The sequence below is a fragment of the Gopherus evgoodei genome, chromosome 3 (genome assembly GCF_007399415.2).
Source record: "Gopherus evgoodei ecotype Sinaloan lineage chromosome 3, rGopEvg1_v1.p, whole genome shotgun sequence".
Lineage (NCBI taxonomy): Eukaryota > Metazoa > Chordata > Testudines > Testudinidae > Gopherus > Gopherus evgoodei.
The window spans coordinates 108,493,055-108,515,662 of NC_044324.1; the positions used below are offsets into that span (position 1 = coordinate 108,493,055).

A 22,608-nucleotide genomic window follows, 5' to 3' on the forward strand; every position below is an offset into this window, starting at 1 on the left:
CCTAATCTCTCCTGTGCCAGAGCTCTTCATTCAGAGATAGCAATTTGGGGGTTTTTTTTTGTTGTTTGAAGTACAGTACTCAAAATGTGTGTCTATTTATCTTCTAAACAGAAATAGCTGAACTTATTTTCTAAGACCTTCCAAAACAAATAATTTCTGAGCAAACACACATGCAAAAGGTGTCAAATTCTGAAAGATACAATGAACTGAAAATAGGGGATATAGTAGGAATTATAAGGGAGGCAGTGTAGCCCAGTGTATAGAGCACAGGACTAGGACTCAGCTTCTTATTCTGTAAAATGAGGATAATGATCCCTACACCTTCTTTGTAAAGCACTGTGAGATCTACTGATGGAAAACACTTTGCAAGACTTACCTATTATTATGGCAACATTTACTACAGAGATCAATATTAGTTCTTCTCAGACTAGTTTTCCTAATGGAGGGGTACATCATTTCCTGCTGCAACTGTACTTTTCAATCTTTTCCAAAAGGTTGCATCTATATACAGTTACTGTAGAAATGGACGTCAAACACCTTCCATGCCTAGCTAAAGTAAACACTCAAAGTTTTAACAACAATGTATATAACTAAATGCTTGAAGATTCCAAACTGTTGTTAGGGTGCTTTCCAAAATAAGCAGTCCACAAGCAGCCACACTGAATTAAAAATTTCAGGAAACTGGAGTGCATTCAGAAAAGTCAAGTTTGTTAGTGGTATGCTAATAAATGTTTCACCTACTTATGGGTCAGGATTAAAGGGTATGCTACTTTAACTTGTATATTTGTAATTGAAGGGAGAGAAAATCTTAAGCACAGCAACATCAGATTGCCCACAGCAACCCAAGAAAAGGTCAAGGAAACGAGTACTTGTGGGCATGCAAACTGTAAAACCTCCCATAATTAACGTTGCAGTGAGGATTAAATGTAACAAGGCCATTGTGGTAGCAGCTGCACATTGAAGTAATTCTTGATCCAAATCCTAAACTTTGTAAACCAGAGATAAATGTAGCCTTTCCTTAGATCTGCTTTACCAGCCACCAGCAAGAGAACTGATCCTTCACTCGCGGACGGCAGAAACAATAGCTGCAGTGAGCCATCAATCCTTTTGATGTCATCAACAGATTAAGTTGTACCATTTCCAGCTCCTGCTAGGGTGGCACCATCTGAACTGGTGTGAACTATTAAAGTGAGAATGGTAATATTACTTACTGCAATTCAATTTTACACCAAAAGGCTTATTTACAATAGCACAAGTGTAAAGTACATGTTTGTATTATAAAAAGGACTTATCTAACGAGAGAAAAAACAGAGGAAACAGTTTCCTTGCAAATGACATTCATCATTTTTACTGAGACGTGAGTAGGATCTCTCATTTTACAAGTGACAGAGGCTGAACTTATCTTAATGAGAATATTTAATTTATGCAGGAAAATGGCCAGCTAAGTTTAAAATGTTGTGTTATATAATATTCAGGCAAAAGTTGTGGGGTTCCATCCACACTCTCAAACGATAGAGCATTAAAGATAACTAGAAACAAATTTAAGAACAGAATAATTAAGTTGATAAAGAATAAAGGGAGTCTCACCTTTGTTTTAAGCTTACTATTCAATTATAGAATTGTAAATGATAGAAAGAGGAAAATTTACATTCCAAAACATCTGTTTGTATATCTGTTACTTGCTTTTTGCCAAAATATTTTCTACGTTCCTTTTCTCTCTGTCTGAAAATGCATACTGAGTTCAGAGAAGTGAGATCCCTAAAAGGTAGAGCACCTGACAGAATTGTTCCTTTTGGACTGAAGATTTTTGCTTCTTCCTGATTACCTTCACTTGCTCTTGGTCTTGGTCTTGTGGCTCTCCATTTTCTTGGGCAGCAGCACAGCCTGGATGCTGGACAGGACACCCCCCTGAGCGACTGTCAGGTGACGAGGGATGAACCTGGTTTTCTTGTTGTCCCGAGCAGCGTTGCCGGCTAACTCGAGAATCTCAGCGGTCAGATACTCCAGCACTGCGGCCATATAGATCAGAGCTCCAGCCCCCACCAGCTCAGCATAATTACCTTTGTGGAGCAGCCGGTGCACTCGACCCACCGGGAACTGCAGCCCAGCCCGCAAGGAGCGAGACTTTGCCTTGGCCCTCGCTTTCCCTCCCGGCTTGCCTCGGTCTGACATTGTAAATCACGAGAAACAAACTGCTATAGGAGTCAGCAAAAGTCCATCAATAACTCACTCTTCCTACACACAGCAGAAAAATAATACAAGTGACAGAAAAGTTCAGATTGAAACCTTTATGATCTCTAAAGTCCTTAAATGTATGCCATTAATGTTTGTTTTAAACCAACTCCCCACACTCTAATGTTAAATCTTGTTTTTGTTTAAAACAGAAGTGTGTTATAAAAGAGAATATAAACTCATGATCAAGTTGCAATCTTAAAGGATTTTAATACTAGATAAGTACAGAATACATTTCTGGGCAGAAGCACTGAACGTTACAGTTCAAATAAAAGTACCTTTTACAAAAATATGAACAGAATGCAGGCCATAAACAAGGCAAAACTAGCCCCTTTTTTCTGTGCTGACCATTACATTGTATTTAACATGTCTGAGAATAGCATGCACTCAACTGTAGCAATACATTCCACAGCTGACTGTACAAAGAACATTCAGCAAGCGTTCAGGGTTAAGCTATCACAGATACAGTAAATTGATTTTCAAGCCTGGCTTTTTTTGGGCCAACTCAAATTTCAAAATGGAGAGGAAAGAGTAACTAGCAAAATTGCAGTATCAAGTTCCCCTGCTCTTGTGCAAATAAACTATTAATGGTCCTGGGAAAAAGGACATAAGGTAAATGGATTATACTTGAGATTCTGCTCAAAGTCATTACTAGTATTAAAAAAAAATCATTTCCCATGACCCCAACAATTACACTGTAGACAACACTCAACAGTTCAACTATTTCTACAGATGTGAGTACTTAAGTTATTCTATTAGCATATATATTTCTTAAAGTGATTACAATTACTAAGTATACGTAATTCAATGCAAAAAATCTAAGTTAAGCAAATGTTAAGGTGCATAGTTAAGTGCATAGTCAAGATATGTCAAAGCTAAGGTTGCATGTGCAACCCCCAACAACTTCAGCTACACAACAGAATAAGGAGTAATGATCTTGACAGAACAAGGAGTAATGGTCTCAAGTTGCAGTGGGGGAGGTTTAGGTTGAATATTAGGAAAAACTTTTTCACTAGGAGGGTGGTGAAGCATTGGAATGGGTTACCTACGGAGGTGGTGGAATCTCTTTCCTGTGAGGTTTTTAAGGTCAGGCTTGACAAAGCCCTGGCTGGGATGATTTAATTGGGGGTTGGTCCTGCTTTGAGCACAGGGTTGGACTAGATGACCTCCTGAGGACCCTTCCAACTGTGAGATTCTATGATTCTATGAACTATTTCAACTTTGAAACTGAGAAAAAATATAAAAAGTAAAGAATAATTTTCCCTAAATTTTCCTTATACTCAAAGCAGCTCAACTATTTTTGCTCAAACTTTCATTAAGAATAATTAATCTTTGGGAAGAGATAAAACCTTGAAAATTTAAGGTCAAAAGGTTCAAGTTTTGTGAAGTTGCAGTCAAGGAAGAAGGGGAAGCTAGAATGGAAATGTTTATGCAACCTTAACTAAACTCACTATCTTTCTCTCTGCATTATATAAACTCCATTTAACAGCATTTCCTCATAGAACTGTTCAATGTTTTGTAGCAAGAGGACACTATTAGAATATTCTATATAAATTTTAATCTATCTTCTCACAATTTGGGCTGCTACCATCTTTGAAAAATCATGACAGTTTTCCAGAGCATTTTGAATGGCAATCATTCAGTAATCAAATCAAAGAGGTAAAACATTTATAATCAGAAAGATATGTAAATACTAAAGCGCTTTTACAGTCCTGAATTTTGTGGAAACAGAGGGGGGTCAGAGCACACGAGACACAAGTTAAAGCAAAGAAGCGCAAGCGCTCGTGTGAGTGAGTGTGTTTTCTGCTGCCACCTGCTGGCCACAATCTGATCTATTTAAGCACAAACACAACAGAGGCTGTATTATTTTAACGGTTTTCACAAAAATATAAAGTTGACAATTTGTCACGAAAATCAAAATCTTTGGTTAAAAAAAGTCTAATTCAAACTTATTGCCAGTTTTTTTTCTTACCATGCAAATAAAAACAGGCAGATGGAGATGAGAACACAAAATCAAATGCACTGAGGTAGGGATGACTGCAGGAGGCAGACAGGGATGACGCCTTGTAAGAAACAAGTTGGCCTGCTCTTGGGCTGAGTCCACAGACCAGAGCACAGAAAGCAGCAGGGGAAGGAAGCATAAGACCCCCCCAGAGAATATAGTATGGTTCTCTCATAATATGGAGAGGGATACACATTTCTGTCACCTAAATTCTTTGGTTTCCTTCTCGATATTCTCACTGGTCTAGTTACCAGGGCAGGTGCCTTTGTTTCAGCAGCCTGTCTACACAAGCAGCTCCCCTACAGCAAGCAGGGTAGATAGTGCCTGCTTCCTTTCCTGCTTGGGACTGAACTATTCAGATATAGGTGGGTGCAAAACTGGTTGGAAAACCATTCCCGGAGACAAAGTGAGTATTCACCCACGAAAGCTTATGCTCCAATACTTCTGTTAGGCTATAAGGTGCCACAGGACACTCTGTCGCATTTTACATTCCCAGAGAGTAGTTATCAGTGGTTCACATTCATGCTGGAATGGTATAACAAGTGTGGTCCCGCAGGGATCAGTTCTGTGTCTGGTTCTATTCAATAGCTTCATCAATGATTTAGATAATGGCATAGAGAGTATTCATATAAAGCTTGCAGATGATACCAAGCTGGGAGGGGATTGCAAGTGCTTTGGAGGATAGGATTAAAATTCAAAATGATCTAGACAAACTGGAGAAATAATCTGAAGTAGATATGATGAAATTCAATAAAGACAAATGCAAAGTACTTCACTTAGGAAGGAACGATCAATTGAACAAAATCATTCTGGGTTGTATTAGCAGGAATGCTGTAAGAAAGACAAAAAGTAATTCTTCCGCTCTACTCCACGCTGATTAGGCCTCAACTGGAGTATTATGTCCATCTCTGGGCACCACATTTCAGAAAAGATGTGGACAAATTGGAGAAAGTCCAAAGAAGAGCAACAAATATGATTAAAGATCTAGAAAACATGACCTATGAATAGGGTGACCAGACAGCAAGTATGAAAAATCAGGACAGGGACTGGGGGGGAGGGGGGTTAATAGCAGCCTATATAAGAAAAAGACCCAAAAATCAGGGCATCTGGTCACCCTACCTATGAAAAAAGATTGAAAAAATTGTGTGTTTAGTCTGGAAGAGAAGCTTGAGAGGGGACATGATAATAGTTTTCAAGTACATAAAAGTTGTTAAAAGGAGACGGGAGAAAAATTGTTGTTCTTAACCTCTTAGGATAGAGAACTTCAGAAGCAATGGACTTAAATTGCAGCAAGGGAGGTTTAGGTTTGACATTAGGAAAAACTTCCAGTCAGAGTGGTTAAGCACTGGAATAAATTCCCGTGGAATCTCTATCATTGGAGATTTTTAAGAGCAGGTTAGACAAATAACTGTCAGGGATGGTCTAGATAATACTCTGTCCTGCCATGAGTGCAGGGGACTGGACTAGATGACCTCTTGAGGTCCCTTCTAGTTCTATGAAATGGGGGGTTGGGGAGAGGACAAAACTCAAGAACTTCTAGACTCTCCCCAAACCTCTAGAGAAAGCAAGGCTATAAATAGTAACATTTTCTCATGGTGAATTTTGCTTACTTTTTCTTTTTTTTAAATACTCCTTGCCTCCACTTTTTAATGGCGCGCTCTCTCTCTCTCTCATGGCAAACAGGCAGACACCATTGACAGATGTGGCCTCTCGGTGCAAACAAACCTGGTTCTGCTTTACAGCAAGAGTTACTGTCCATGTATGAATACAATTTTGAAGCAGATGCAACAGATTTTAAGTCAGGACATTTTTCTCCCATTTCCCACTCTACTGTAGAGAAGAGCAACATACCAGTGTCTGGGTATACATTTAGCATTTTGTGAAGCAGTCCAGTTGATCATAAAGAAAAGCTACAAGTGATCACCATTTAGAAGCTTCAACATGCACTGACAAGAGAAAATTTGATTCTTCTGTGGGCTACACCATAAACAAACAGATGGCTAAAAGAGTGGCACAAAAATAATGCACCAAGCCACCTTTTTGGTTAATATTAGGGTTATCTTTATAAATAGTTTATAAAGGTAATAAATGATTAACAGATAAGTGATCTGTATATTTTATGAATTCCAATAGATTGCTTGTAATCTTGACTTACAAACATCTACAATGCCTTTTTCTGATGTTCTTACCATCATCAGAATACATACTACAGGTCTGTAATATGCTTATTACTTATTTTAATTGTTTAACTCTTTATATAAAAGATGTATTTATAAATGTCTTACCAAGTATTACCACCTTTTATTTGTTAGAAGTGTAACCCCCAAGGAGATTACCTAGATTCCTGGAGCTCTGTCTGCTGGCAGCTCAGGGAGGGGGAGCCAAGGCAAACTCAGAGTCTGCCCAGAAACCAATAGGGAGTGAGATGATCCTCCCAGGGAGTTCAGGAAAGGGGAGAAACCATTTTGGAGTCTCTCTGGAGCCAGCCCAGGGCAAGGGAGGACTGGCTGTGTGGGGAGTTGTTGAGTCCCAGGCTTGCATGCAGGGTTCCCCCTGAGAACAGGCCTCTAAGGACCTGACAGCAGATCCCTCAGCTGGGTTTTTTCTTTCCCTACTGATGATTCCCAATGTGTTGCATTTGCTGGGAAGTTTCCCCAGTCAGGCTGAGTTCACCCTCCAGCTCCCTAGGGGAGACTAATCACCACATGGTCAGCTCTGCTCTGGCCGCTAGTCCAGGGAAACTGTCTGCCGAATGTGTGACTGGAGGCTGGGCTAGGAAGCTACAGTTTGGATGTTAGGGTAGTTGTAAAGCCTACACCTTGAGCCCTGCACCCCTTTGTGGTGAGGGGAAATCCTGGGACCGACGCAGCCTGAGTCCTGCCTGAGGAGGATCCCTGCCAGCAGACTGCAGCCCCTCTGCAGTGACTGAGGAGTCCAGCTTCATCTTCAAACCTGAGGATCATTCATGGAGTTTGTGAGTGCACCATCTTTTAGTCAGTCAGTCAGGGAATTTCTTTTGGGGACATGCTACTCCCTGAACTGTGTCCTCAAGCCAGGGAGTAAGAGTTTGAGGATTTTATAACCTGCATATTACATCTGTGGAGGGATTTACCACCTCCTCCCACTTGTGAGTCCTTTGGGATGTACTGAAGCCAGTCAGCCACGCTGCTAAACCCCTGCAGAGAAGAATTTTGTGGTTATAGGTCATCAGGGGCCCCAGCAAAGCACGCATACCAACGGGACACTAATTTTACATTTGCTATATCAAGTCATGGGTATTTTCAGTGTGGGTACTGGTGACCCTAAAAATAGTGTTTCATCCTGTTATGTTGTATTTGTCTCCTTTTTAATATAATTATTGTGTTGAATATATTTGTGTGTGTTTATGTTATTTCTTGGAAGCCTCCAACTATCTGGCAAGTAAGTGGGGATTACTCTGTAGTTAGAATTTTCCACCCAAGCAGCCCTGGTGACCCTGCCAGGAAGGAACGAGGGGGGTGGAGGCACAGCAAAATAATTTCATAGGAAAAAAAGAAACAAGATACACCCTGCTGAGTTAGTGGTGGGATCCAAAAGAACCCAGGCCTGTCCATCAAAACCTGTAAGCAGATTGGCATTAAAGGAGGTAACCGAGTGGACAGAGGGGCTACAGAAGTATTTACCTGTATAGCATGGGTAACCCAACTCTGCATTCCTGCCTAAAGACAGCTGATTTCTGCTTTCTTAAGACAGATATTCCAGAGCCTTGAAGTTGATTTTACTGAAGTGTATTATTGAACAAGTTATCTTTGGACTATTAGAAAAAAATCTAAGAAAAGATACATAATCAGAAGCAAATAGAAGTTAGAGATTTCTTTGGAGGTCTACTGAAAAGTGTATAGTTCTTTCTAAGTCACTGCCCGGCTGATTGACAGCTTTTAATGAGGATTTATGAAATTTAATGTTGCCCCGTAAAATTTGCCACTTTGTTCCATGAAAAACAGCTTCCCACACACTTCCCACCCCCGAAAATTAAAACTGTCTTATGTTGTCCCCCAGTAGCTAACGTAGGATAAAAAGTCTTTTGCTTAAATGTTTTGGCGCAGAAGATCCTAAATGCATCTAATCTCCCATGCTGCATGTATTAGTTTGGCCTTTAAATGACAATGGATCTTGACCCAATAAGTCACATATTGCTACTCCCTGACAGAAATTCTAACTACATAGTCCATTACAGTGGGAAGCAGAGTTTCCCTACACCACCTTATTGAAACATACTGAAGACACCTGAAAACAAAACCATGAATTCTAATGTGCTTAGTTACCTGCAGTTCCTATTTCATTTTCCTCACCTACATTCTCCACACCCTCCTTAGATAACTGCTGATCCATGCACTGTTTTGTCCCTCAGATAGTAAACTCCTCAGGGCAAAGGAATGTGTCTTATTCTTTGTTTACAAAAGTGCCATTTACATGTGCAATACTATATAAATGATTAATAACAGGATCTGCACAAATTGTTTTAACTGTTTTGGCCAGTTTAAGCATGTAAATGTAGCATCTGTGCCAAACAATGCAATTTAGACTCACTCCATGTCTTGGCTGCTCGCCAATTTCTGAGAAACAGCAGAGTAAATGTGATAGAATCTCATCAGATTCCCTGCTGCTACCTAAAAGTTACAGGCCACTGTAGCCAAGAAATTCCTAACAGTCTTGTAAATTTCAGTCTGCTACTTGTAGAACAGCAGAAGTTACAAGGGTGAACTAGGGGCATCCAAAAGACAGATCAAGGAACAGAAAGCAAATATAGAGTAGTTTGAAGCTCAGCGCTCCTCCAGCAGCTACAAAGGGTGATTGAGAGAATGAGAAGCAACTGGAGGGGAAGAGGAAGAAAAATTAATCTATAAACCAAAAACAAAACAAAAGCACAACTGGCCCATTAAAATAAAGGACAGCTGCCTCTTGTGAGGCCTACTGAAACCCTATTGAGAGGAAAGAGGTGGTTGTGCACTAGACTTGGACTGAGGAGATCTCAATTCTACTTCTGTGTTTGCCACAGGACTACTGACACACTTTGGACAAATCACATCACCTCTCGGGACCTCAGCTCCGCATCTGTAAAATGCAAGAGGGGGTGGGAGGAGGGTGTTATGAAGTCTAATAGATTAACGTTTTGAATCATTCATATACCATATTCGTAAGCATAAAAGACTCCAGTAAATAAGACAGATAAATTTCCGTTCCCAGACACTAAGAAGAGGCACATTAGGGCCCAAGTCTGTAGCTCTTGATCCACCACTATCCTCAAGGACTAACTAGAATTTCTTCAACAGAAAAATCTGATGCATGAATCTAAGGATATGGTGGACAGCAATCAATCCAGCAGGGATCGATTTATTGCATCTAGTCTAGTGGCGATAAATCAACCCCCGAGCATTCTCCCATCGACTCCTGTACTCCAGCACCGCGAGAGGTGCAGGCAGAGTCGACGGGGGAACAGCAGCAGTCGACTCACCGCGGTGAAGACACCACAGTAAGGGTACGTCTACACTATGGGATTATTTCGATTTTACATAAACCGGTTTTATAAAACAGAGATTGTATAAAGTCGAGTGCACGCGGCCACACTAAGCACATTAATTCGGCGGTGTGCGTCCACGGTCCGAGGCTAGCATCGATTTCTGGCGCATTGCACTGTGGGTAGCTATTCCATAGCTATCCCCTAGTTCCAACAGTCTCCCCCGCCCCTTAGAATTCTGGGTTGAGAGCCCAGTGCCTGATGGGGCAAAAATCATTGTCGGGGGTGGTTCTGGGTTAATGTCGTCAGTCATTCCTTCCTCCGGGAAAGCAACGGCAGACAATCATTTCATGCCCTTTTTCCCTGGATTGCCCTGACAGACGCCATAGCACGGCAACTATGGAGCCCGTTCAGCTTTTTTTTTTTATTACAGTCACCTATGTGTACTGGATGCCGCGGACAGAGGCGATACTCCAGTACTACACAGCAGCATTCATTTGCTTTTGCATGACAGCAGAGCTGGTTACCAGTCATTCTGTACCATCTGCTGCCAGTGTAATTTGGCAATGAGATGACGGTTATCTGTCCTTCTGTGCTGTCTGCTGCTATCATGGGTGCCCCTGGCTGAGATCGGCCGGGGGCGCAAAAGCAAACTGGGAATGACTCCCCAAGTCAATCCCTCCTTTATGGTTTCTAAAAATAGAGACAGTCCTGCCTAGAATATGGGGCAAATGTACTAGAGAAGCAGTGTATCAGAGAGTACAGCTGCTCTGTGTCAGATCCCGCAGAAATGGGGGGTGCCCCTGCAACAACCCCACCCGTTGCTTCCCTTCTCCCCCAACCTTCCTGGGCTACCGTGGCAGTGTCCCCCCATTTGTGTCATGAAGTAATAAAGAATGCAGGAATAAGAAACACTGAGTTTTTAGTGACATAAAATGAGGGGGAGGCAGCCTCCAGCTGCTATGATAGTCCAGGCAGGACATTAAGCAGTGTGGGGGAGAGGAGCCCAGCATCCCACTGTTATGATAGTCCAGGCAGTACAGAATCTTTTCTTTTCACATGAAAGGGAGGGGGCTGATTGAAGCTCACCCCCCAGTTGCTATGATGAAGACGGTTACCAGCCGTTCTGTACCATCTACTGGGAATGACCGAAAGTTATTCCTATTTTCACCCAGGCGCCCCCAGCCAGCCTCACCTGAAGCCAGCCAGGAGCACTCACGGGTTGATAAGGACAGTTACCAGTCCTACTGCACCGTCTGCCACAGGGTAGGGGAAGGAGCGGATACTTCTCTTCACTGCTGCAGCATCACGTCTACCAGCAGCATTCAGTAGACGTAGGGTGACACTGAAAGAAGTCAAGAAATGATTTATTTCCCTTTTCTTTCATGTGGGGGGGGGAGTAAATTGACGAGCTATTCCCTGAACCACGCCGGACAATGTGTTTGAACCTACAGGCACTGGGAGCTCAGCCAAGAATGCAAATACTTTTCGGAGACTGCTGTGGACTGTGGGATAGCTGGAGTCCTCAGTACCCCCTCCCTCCCTCCATGAGCATCCATTTGAGTCTCTGGCTTCCGGTTATGCTTGTCATGCAGCACTGTGTAGCCTGTAGATTTTTTTTTCTTTGCTTTGGCATTTCATCTTCTGTAACGGGGCTTTGATAGAACAGATCTGTTTCCCCATACAGCCATCAGATCCAGTATCTCCCGTACGGTCCATGCTGGAGCTCTTTTTGGATTTGGGACTGCATTGTCACCCGTGCTGATCAGAGCTCCATGCTGGGCAAACAGGAAATGAAAATCAAAATTTTGTGGGGCTTTTCCTGTTTACCTGGCCACTGCATCCAAGTTCAGATTGCTGTCCAGAGCGGTCACAGTGGTGCACTGTGGGATACTGCCCGGAGGCCAATACCATCGATTTGCGGCCACACTAACCCTAATCCGATATGGTAATACCGATTTTAGCGCTACTCCTCTCGTCGGTGAGAAGTACAGAAACCGATTTAAAGAGCCCTTTATATCGATATAAAGGGTCTCATAGTGTGGACTGGTACAGCGTTAAATCGGTTTAACGCTGCTAAAATCTGTTTAAACGCGTAGTGTAGACCAGGCCTTACTCAATCTAAGCATGTCGGCTTCAGCTATGTTATTCACATAGCTCAAGTTGCGCAACTTAGATCGACTCTCCCTCCTCCTCCCCAGTGCAGACCAGAGCTAACAGAGGTCTGACAAGATAGCCTAACATCCTTGATTTTAAAATATACCTGCTACGGCACTGGGCAATACTCAAATCAAGGATCCTGGAGATCCAGAGTAATTTTGATCTCTAAGTAAGGTAAGAAGAATTTTAGAAGATCTAGAGTTGTAGTTCTAGAAATGATTTTGTAAAAAGAATTGAGGAAATACGGGTTAAAGAATGCCCTATCAGGAAACTGCATTTTTTTAACAATTAAAAAAAGATATTTTGTTGCTTTAACTATCATACACTAAACTTCACCGTTCCCTTTCCTATCTCCTTTGGCAGCATCTTTTCACTGATTATAAGCTTTTAGGGAAGAGAGCCCATTTTCGCTAAAGGTGAGTCTCTAAAGGTATGACTATACATTTTAACAGTGACACTGCTGACCACAACTTAGTGTAACGCTGACAGACCACGGTCGTTGGCATCAAACCTGGGACCTCTTGAGCCTAGTGCATGAGCCTCTACTGCATGAGCTACAAGCCAACTGGCTGGTAGCTCAAGCTGTGGAGCAGACTCATTAATTACTCTCTAAATGGTCTTGGTGCCACTATATGGGACAGAACACCACACCCAGGATGTGTGTGAGTTAAATTAGCACCTAGAATAGGCAAGAACAAGATAAACTCTCGCCACAGCCAGCTAATATGTTTTAAAAACACAACTAAGGGCAAAATCATATTTAGTATTGTTAGTTAATACAATTTTCCCAATGAATAGGAGGCCTTAAATATGTCACACACAACCAGTAGTCCTCCCACATCACACACACAATAGGGAATTTCCAAAACTCACCCCCCTTCCTGGGGTCTGCCTTTATTTGTAACTAAAGAAGGAAAGCCCAAAAGCCAGATTGCACTTACAACAACAAAAACTTTTCTCAGCTAGATTTCTATTTCTTTATAACCTTCTCTTCTCAGAGAGCCACTAAATCGCTCATGCCACCATGTTGGATCTCAAGAGATTCAGCTGACCTGGCTTCTAAGATGAATCAGCAAAATAGCTCTGCATCTTTCCCATATGAATTTACAATCTGAAACCCAGACCTATGCATCAGTAGTGATGCTATAGTTTATTTTAAAAAATTTTAAATTTAATTTAATTTAATTTAAAAAACCCACCCTCATGCCCCTCCCTAAAAGGAACACAACAAAAAGATTTTCATACCACTAGATATACTCTACCTCCAGTTTCCCCAATGGCACAAAAAAGTATCAGCTAGTTTTCTACAGAGTGTTGGGAGTGTGGTGGTTTAAAGCACAAAAAGCCTTTGAAACACAAAGCATAGGGTCACATGCCAAGTTCCAAATCACAACACGATAAAGGATATTATTTTTAAAAAATGAAGCCAGAAAAAATAAGACTGGGAAAGTGATTTTATTGTTGTCCATGGGTAGCTTGTCAAAAGTATATACTATCATGCATACCACAGTCAGGGGTGAATATGAAAAGAGCTATTTCCTGACTAATCTTCTGTAAAGTAAACTTTAAAGGCCAAAGCAGCCACTGGTGAATGGCTTTTCCTAATGGCTCTAGTAAATACAATCATGGTAGGATGCTAATGGACGATACTGCCAGTAACACAAAAAGGCAACATGAAGCATTCCCTCTCCACATATTTCTGTTAATAGGAGTATCGAAATGACTTTAATTAGCATAGTTTGCTTAAAATCTTTGCATAAAACAGAATGTCAACAATAAAACTCAGTTACAAAAAGCCACTTTTTGTACTATACAACTAATAGACTGCGGCCCCTTATCACCCAACACTACTCTGTTTTCTCCTCCCACAAGAAAAAAAAATTGTTCAGAAGTACTGTAATTGTAATCTGGTTTGTAGCTATGCAACACAATGTACATGAAACCCATAAAAATTGAAGAATGATTAGAAAAAGTAATCTGTGCCTCTATATAATATTTATAGGATCAAGAATTCAGACAACAGTCTCTGAGCCACAATTAAAAGAATAATAATCAAATAATAAACACTGATCATTTGCATCTTTATTGCCATCCAATAATAAATACCAGCCATATAATTACAGCTGAAGCATGTAATTAGGAAAATTTATTCCAATTAGCTGACACTTACAGGTTAATATTTGTATAAACCACTGAATTTTCTTCTGTTCAGCTTATAACATACAAAGAATGGGTAACATTTGTATACACACCTATTTATTATAAAAAACACTAGCCCTAAATTCCCAGATAGAAATCACACTGTTAGCCTTTACAAAGTATTTATTTTGTCCGAGGCCTCCCACGAAATCATCTTCTGTAAAAATAAAAATTATTTCATTTAACTGTTTTTTTAACCTGCCCTTTCTAAGCCTCTCAGCATAAAAATAACGTCATCAGTAACAGACTGTCTCCCTCTCCCTAGATGTCTAACAATTTCTGTGCATTCAGAAGGATCACTGCAAGGCTACATCTACTCTGCGAGCTCTGGTTGCAAATACCCTGCTTGTGTACACATACTGGAGTTAGCTCTCATTAAGCTGGCACAAGTATAAATAGCAGAGTAACCACACCAGCATGGATAGTGGCAGCAGAGATTCCGATGGGTTTGTGCTCTGCATGGCGCAGCCACATCTCTGCTGCTACTACCTGTGCTCCCGCTGCTATACTGCTATTTATACTCCTGCCAGCTCAATAAGAGCTAGCTTCAGTATGTGTACACAAGCAGGGTATTTGTATCTCTAACTCATAGTGTAGTTGTAGCCAAAGACTCTCTCACACACATGCAAACACACCCCTTTTTAGGTCATGTCCACAAAAGTAAAAGCATTTTCAACATGTGTTAACACATGCTAAAATCCTAGTGTAGGAAAGGCAGTTGTAGTTTTAACATGTTAGCTGGTTAAGGTTGAGGTACACACACAAGCTGTAGACTTGTCTTCCCTATGAAAAAAACGAGAGTTAGCACCATGAGATAAAATCCTAAAGACGACAAGGCAGTCTCTATTTTTCACATAAATTATCAGTTGAGTTAAACCCCTACGCTCCCCCGGAATTTTTTATCTCAACCTACTACAAACTCTTGCTGTCACTAGGATTTTACTTCAAATTAGCTAACTTGAGTTAGGAACACACCATTTATCATAGCTAACACAAGGCCTATGTCAGTGTTGAAAGACATGCCCTTTTTGCAATGAAGACCTAGCCACAGTATTATTACCATATCATGTTCATTGATTGCCAATTATCTCGTTAATAAGGGCTATTCTGGACATTCCTTAAACTTTTTTTCTGGCAATACAGACTTAGGATAAAATACAAATGTTTGTATCCTAGAACAGACATTTGAGGAGTGTCCAGACTAGCCTTTAGAAAGGTGTTCCTGACAATCAATTCAAGGTTAAAATCTCTAGTGAAGACAATCTTTTATGCTGTGACAAGAACATTCTCTTCCATGGTTTAAATTTTGGCAGGTATTGTAACTATACCATGCTCTCCTTAGTAAAAGATTTCCAGTAAATTCCCTAGTATAATTAACAGACTCCCTTACTATAGTTAAATAAATTATCCAAAATTGGGCAGTCAAATTCCTGACACACCTTTTATTTCATTGACTGAAAAAAAGCCAGCAGCACTGTATTTGTAGTGTTGTTAGTCCAATAAGAAAGCTTCAAACTGTTCAACAGCAACCTTTTAAGCAACCAATTAAGAAGGGGCATCAATAAACTGTGAAAAAGAGGCCACAGTGGCTGTAACACAGGGTTTAGGATGCCTTCACATACAGCATTAACTTGGGTGATTGGCAACTGGGTCAGCCTAGGCCAGGTGGGAGCAACCCCATTTTAGTTAGTGTCGTCCCCCACCCCTGGGTGCCTCACTCACCCATGTGTGTCACAAGGACTTCTGGGGGGCATATCCCGTGGTTCTTTGTGCTTCGCTTCTTCCCCAGTGAATCGCGAGAGAATGTGTCTGTCCTGAACACATGGGGGGGAAACTAGAAAACTATCATCACTCAAGTGGTTTAGCCTGTGTCCCCATTGCAAAGTGGATGGTTGCCAACCCAGCTGAAAGCAGAACCTGGGTTTTTAGCTACAGCCCCTGACGAAACAGCTAGCCCAGATTGTAAGCACCACCAGACTCTGGTGAGAGAAGTTTGTGTGTGAACAGGAATGGGGTTGTTAGAGGTAAATCCCATGTAAGCGCCCAAGCTAACACTGCAGTGAAGACATACCCTAATCTTATGGTGTTAGGAAAAACAAACAAAATCTGGTAGGCAGAGGACACAGTCATTTTAAAATGACAGATCTTATCAAGCATAAAGAGATGGTAAACAAAGAAATTTACTATAGGCTTCTACTAATTGAGAGCATTAAACCTACTAGTCTCCAGGATCAATCCTTTAAGACAAGCCTAGTCCCTCTCCACCAGACAAAGAGAAGAATAGAGAATGCTGGGATTTGTACATGGATACTATCCCTGGACCTTGCTTTCATATCGGCTCAGGCTCTCTTACCTGCCTCTGGATACCAGCAATCTAATAAATTCAACTCCACTCTCATCCCTTACTAGAAAGCAAGGAGCAGCTTTCAGTCTTCAGCCTCATGCAGGGCCGTCCTTAGCCATAGGCAGAATAGGCAGCAGCCTAGGGCACCACTAGGTCTGGGGGCACCGCTCTGCCGTGAGCCCAGACAGATGGGAATCAGTGGAGCATGTAAGAGCAGGGCTGCTGAGTCCTAGAAAGAGCAGAATGCTGCACAGTCTGAGGAAGGGGATTGGCTGCTGGGGTCTCTGGGAAGGGGAGAGGGTAGGGGTTGGGGAAAGGAGCTCACCTGTGAGTGTGACTCTTTCCCCCCGGCTGAGGTGAGGTGAGGCAGGCTCTGCGGCTCTGGAACCAGTATCCTTTGTTGTCCCCCATAACATCCATTCTTCTCCCCCCCCTGCCCCACAGAGCACCCCCTCCTTTCTCCCTCCTCCCCAGGAGCATCCCTCTCTCTCTTCTCCCTCCCCTCCGTCAGGGCTGGGTTGGGTGAGGTGCTGGGAGGTAGGTGGGGGGAGGAGGCTGGCTGCCTGCTGAGGAGTGAAAGTGAAAGTAACTCACTTCCTCCGCAGTGAGCCAGGATTGGAATGTCACACAGGGCTGTGTTGGGGTTAGCCAGATGTGTGAAAAATCAGGACAGGGGGTTGGGGTAGGGTGAGCAGATATCCCTATTTTATAGGGACAGTCCCAATTTTGGGGTCTTTTTCTTATATAGGCTCCTCTTATCCCCACCCCCACCCCTTGTCCTGATTTTTCACACTTGCTGTCTGGTCACTCTTGGTGGGGTAATTGGTGCCTACATAAGACAAAGCTCCAAATATCGGGACTGGTCCTATAAAATCAGGCCATCTGGATCTGGTCACCCTAGCTGGGGAGCACCTCTCCCCCAGGCTGGCAGCTGCCAGCGATCCATCTCATCTGGGGGAGCTGCACAGGGCAGGATGAGCTGCTGTGGCTCCATGGGTGACCTGTCTGAGATCAGATGCTGTGCTAACTTCACCATGGTCCATATGGCTGGTGGTGGTGCCCATTGGCGTGTGATTGGACCTCAGGGTTTGCTGCTGCTGTTGCCACTCCGCATCCCAAGAGCTGGATTTTGGGGTCTACTGCAGCTGTTGGACCAGCAGGCTCGGGGGTGAGCCAAGCATGAAAGCAGTACTGTGTTGCCATTTAGATTGTCATTTAACAACTTTGTTTGCCAAAAATTCTTGCTAACAATCCTGAATCCAATGTCAATATTTTTTTTAAATGTCAATATCTTAGCCAAAAACAGAAAATTAAGTTGTTGACAATTATTAGTGACAGGTTTGGTTTGAGGCAGGGAGTGGGCCAGTTTTCATCTGGGGTCCAGCTGCTGCCCTATTGCCAGCTGGGATACCGGCTGCCGGCCCCACTCAGCACCTGCTGCTGGCCTGGGGACCCCCAAGGAACCCCAGGCTGGCAGTGGGCTGAGCAGGCCAGCCGAACCACTCAACCTGCTGTCAGTCTGGGGTTCCATTCACTCAGCTGGCAGCAGGCTGAGTGGGCTGGTGGCGGGCTGAGCAGCGCCGGTGGAGGGTTGAGTGGCTCAGTCTGCTGCCAGTCTGGGGTGCCAGCAGCACTCAGCCTACTGCTACTCCATGGTTCCGGCTGCCGGCCCCTTGCCAGTCATGAGCCCAGCCGCTGGCCCCACTCTGCCTCCTGCCAGCCTGGGTGAGCAGAATCCCAGGCTGGTAGCAGGCTGTGGGGGGTTGGCAGCCGGGATCCTGGCTGGCAGGAGCTGGTGGTCAGAACCCCAGACCAGCAGCGGGCTGAGCAGGGCGTGGGATCCTTGTCTAGGGTTCCAGGCACCAGCCCCACTCAGCCCACTGCCGGTCTGGGGTTTCATTTACTCAGCTGGCCGTGGCCTGAGCAGGACTGGTGGCCAGGACTTTGCCACTTGTATTCTACTGAGTGTACATTCTACTTCTACTTTTAATTCTAATTCTGCATTCTACTGAGTGTACATTCTAATGATTGTACATTGCCACTTATATTCTACTGACAATTCCTGTAACAGTAGCATCAGGAGAACGGAGTTTCTCAAAACTAAAGCTCATTAAAAACTATCTCCACTTTACAATGAGTCAGGAATGCTTAACTGGTCTTGCTATTCTTGCAATCGAACAAGACACGACTTTGTCTTTGTCATACGGTGACATTATTACTGATTTTGCAGCCAAAAAAGCCAGAAAGATTACTTTTAATTAAAAACAAATCTTTGTTTCACATAAATTTCCAATAAAATTGACAAATTAAAAAAATTATATTATTTGCATCATTCTGTCAAATCAGAATTTTTTCTGTATTGCTACTTCTTTAGTGCTAGTGCATCAGCATTACAGTGTGCTTAATTAAGTTAAACTGGTTTTAATAACATGAGTGTTGCAAGTTTTCCAGTACTGTATGCTTATACTTGTGTTGCTAAGAGCAGATCAGGCACAGGGGCACCAGTTTAATAATCTCGCCTAGGGCACCATAAATCTTAAGGACAGCCCTGGCCTCACGGCTGCTTCAAAGGGAAGCTTGGTGTCCTCCAGTCTCATAGTTGCTCTGGCAGAGTGGGGGAAGAAGAGGCAGGCAAGAGAGAAAGGTCTCTGCTATCCTACCTAACCCACAGCTACTGCAGCTTGAAAGATCCTCCCCTCTAACTACAACTCTAATGCCTGCCTCCTGAGGCTGCTTATAGCATTCCCAAGCAACAGCAGCATGAAACTGAAACTGTCAAAAAGCATGTCACTTTTGCCCAAGAGGTTCTGAAGAGCAGCTGTGAAACTAACCAGAGTTAGTTATTTCATACTGCTGCTGCTCACAGCTTTGCCAAGTAGCAGAACCACTGAGGCTCCCTCAATACAGACTTAGGAAGACATCATTGCACCAGCATATATTCAGTTGGCATTCATGAACTTTCATAACCAAAACACATGTAAGTGCCCCCCAACACACTTTAAAGGAAGCTTAAATTCTGTGGAATTCAGTGGTTTAGGCTCCCTGCACTCCCCACCTGGTGAGCAAAACTCTGAGATTAGGTGCCAGTTTGTTTTTTTCCTTTCAACACTAAAAGCAATGGGGAAAAAAGCTCAAGAATCAGAATACAAAATAAATGTTTTAAATACAAATAATATACACCATAGCAATCTATTTTCTCATAGAAACATGTGGAAAGCATTTTATCCACAAACACATTTTATGGATATTTTGCATGAACCAGGAATTATCTGTAGATAAAGGAAGGTTATTTTTAAAAGTTGATCTGATTCTGGTGCTTATTTCCCCGATTCATACACAATAATATCCACAGCAACAAACTTACATGAAACAGGCATTACAATTTCAAATAAGTAATAAGAATATGAAGCCTAAAAAGTATCTTGTTTTGTTACTGTCCCCAATAATAAGACAGAAATAATTACATATAGCCAGGATTGTTTCTAAACAGTATTTTGTTTTTAAATTTTACCATTCAGCAGCAAACTGCTCTGTAAATTACCACATTGAGCACATTAAGAGCCTCTTAGCACAACTTTGCCTGAAAACACATCTTCACACTTCTGATGTTTTTCTCCTCCGTGTTCAGCTGAAAGTATGTAATATACATAACACATAAGGCTAAATAGTGAACTGTGAATTCAACGTACCACTTGACAAATGAAGAGAGCCCCAAGGCCCCTGTTTGCAAGAATAAACCAAATCATACTAATCTGGCTCTAGGAATTTAAAGATTGGTATCATATTGCAACTGGCTAAATACGTAAACATGATTTGCTCCTCAGGTTTTTCCTTCCACCTTGTACTGTCGGCAGCGTTAATCATCTCATTCAGGCAGCATGTACAGCTGCTACACCAATTCAAACAAAAAGTACTCGACACTGTATACATACACACAAAACTACAGTGAATTAACCTGAATTAATTTAGAACTATGCTAACCAATTTAGTTTTCACTAGTGAGTTGTAAGTCTTAATACTGTGCTTGAAAGCTTGTCTTGAAAGGTTTTTGTTGGATTTCTTTTAAATAAACCAAGAATGAGAGAGAATATGAAGAGAAGTTTAAACTAGAAACCACAGTGTTTATTCTAACCACTACAGGACTAGCCAAAACATTTTCTGAACAGGTTGCCTGCATCTGCAGAATTAGATGAAATGAAAGAAGGCAGGGAACACTAATTAAAGTTACAGCATTTTCCCAGGAGTTCAAGAGAATGCTTTAAAAGGTGCATGTGTTCTAATCTACAAGACATAATAGGTCTAGTATTTTGAAAAAGGATTCAGAGCATAGAGCAAAATGAAATATTAAGTTTATTGGCCTTATTAGAAAGGACTAGTGCTGATTAAAATCTTCCCCTTGCAGAGTAGTATATCACACATTAGGGACTTCTGGTGTCACAGCTATGCCAGTCAGTGAGTTGTGATCTTTGACTGACATAGTTATTCCAGTGGAAGTCCCTAGTGAAGACTTAGGGTATGTCTTCACTACCAGCCGGATGGGCAGGCAGCGATCAAGCCAGTGGGGATCAATTTATCACGTCTAGTCTAGATGTGATAAGTCGATCCCTGAGCGCTCTCCCATAGACTCCTGTACTCCAACTTGGCGAGAGGCGCAGGCAGAGTCGACGGGGGAGTGGCAGCAGTTGACTCACCATAGTGAAGACACCGCGGTAAGTAGATCTAAGTACATCAACTTCAGCTACATTATTCACATAGTTGAAGTTGCGTAACTTAAATCGATTCCACCCTACCCCCACCCCCCAGTGTAGACCAGGCCTTAGTTATACCAGCAAAGCTGAGCTTTTATCGGTATAGTTTATTTTATCGGTATAGTTTATTGGGGCAGCAGGAGGGGCTTACCATACAAAGCACAGCTCTGCCAGTATAGCTGCATCCACACTAGGAGCATTCCATACCAATTAAGTGTTTCTCTTGCTGACATGGCCTGTGTCTTACACATTTAAGGATAGTGCAAAAATCCCCTTGGGGTGACCAACACATCTTAAGGAATTTCCACTTCTCAGTGCCTCCCCATGAGGCTCTCTAGTATTCTAGGCAAACCTTCTTTATTCTTAAAGGTAAAAAGCATTGCAGAGAAAACACTTAAACAACAGAAGAACCTGCAGGCATGCTAGTAAGCCTACCAGAGTTCATCCCAAATCTCACACGGACTCTAAAAAGTGTCAACGCCCCACCCTAAGGCTTCCTTGTGCTTACAAGTTCATCAGAACTAGTACCCAGTCCCATCAGGCCTCAGTAGATCAAGCCCTTCCAACCCCACAGAATGGACTGAGGTCCTCCATGGACCAAGGGTCCTGCCTGTTTACCGGATCAGGAAAAAGGCCGAGTCAGCCTATACTCGGGGGGGGGGGGCGCTTTAAATCCAAAAAATCTTTCACTTTGTCTATGGGTCTCTGGAGAATCCAGAGTATATGCATCTCTCTCAAGGGGGCTTCTAAGGCTGATAATGGAGAAACTTTATTAGTATCTCCCTCCCTACTAGAGAAAGTACCTCCAGGTCCACATCACTATCACACAACTGTATTTTTAATACAATGTTCTCCAAAGGTGTTAACCGTAATTCAACAAGGCTTAATTCCATACGTTTGTTCAATATATTACAGGATATTGTCAGTCTTTCATACCTACTCTTGCAGTGGTCAATATGCCGCAGATTTTTGTACTGATGTTGTTTGAAGAAAGTTGGAGGCTTTGGTTGCTGGGCAGGAAACAGTTGCAGCTTTGTACAAGGGTACCTCTTTGGTACATTTTGGGATTGCTGAATAGGCACATTAGCTGAATGTTTCTGTTAGAATGATCAGCAGTGAAAGATAGTATTTGTTCAAAGTGGTGTCATGATTAGGTTTCAGGATTAGCATAACAAATGAACAGGACAGCTGAACTCTTGTGCCAAGGCTTCTGCAAAATCAGGAAGACATCACTCCACTATGTATCTTAAATTTCTTTTTGCTTTGGTGTTTTTTGGTGGGGTTTTTTTTTTTTTTTTTTTTTACAGTTCATTCACAACAATGTCAAATAGAAACAGTTGGGGGGCTTTTGGGGTTGGAAGAGAAGTTAAATGAAAATTCCAATTCCGAAGCACAGTTCTGCAGCATAGAGTGAATTCTGTAAAAA

At 42.3% G+C, this 22,608-nt stretch overlaps 2 protein-coding genes across 17 annotated transcripts in view; both read right to left on the reverse strand.

Annotated features, from left to right (window-relative positions):
• Positions 1 to 22,608, reverse strand: part of PTPRK (protein tyrosine phosphatase receptor type K) — a 626,320-nt gene that overhangs the window by 580,734 nt on the left and 22,978 nt on the right. The window lies entirely within an intron of this gene.
• Positions 1,828 to 2,172, reverse strand: LOC115648542 (histone H2A type 2-C-like). Its single transcript, XM_030556282.1, has one exon. It carries the CDS (start codon positions 2,170 to 2,172, stop codon positions 1,828 to 1,830), a length of 345 nt encoding a protein of 114 aa, XP_030412142.1.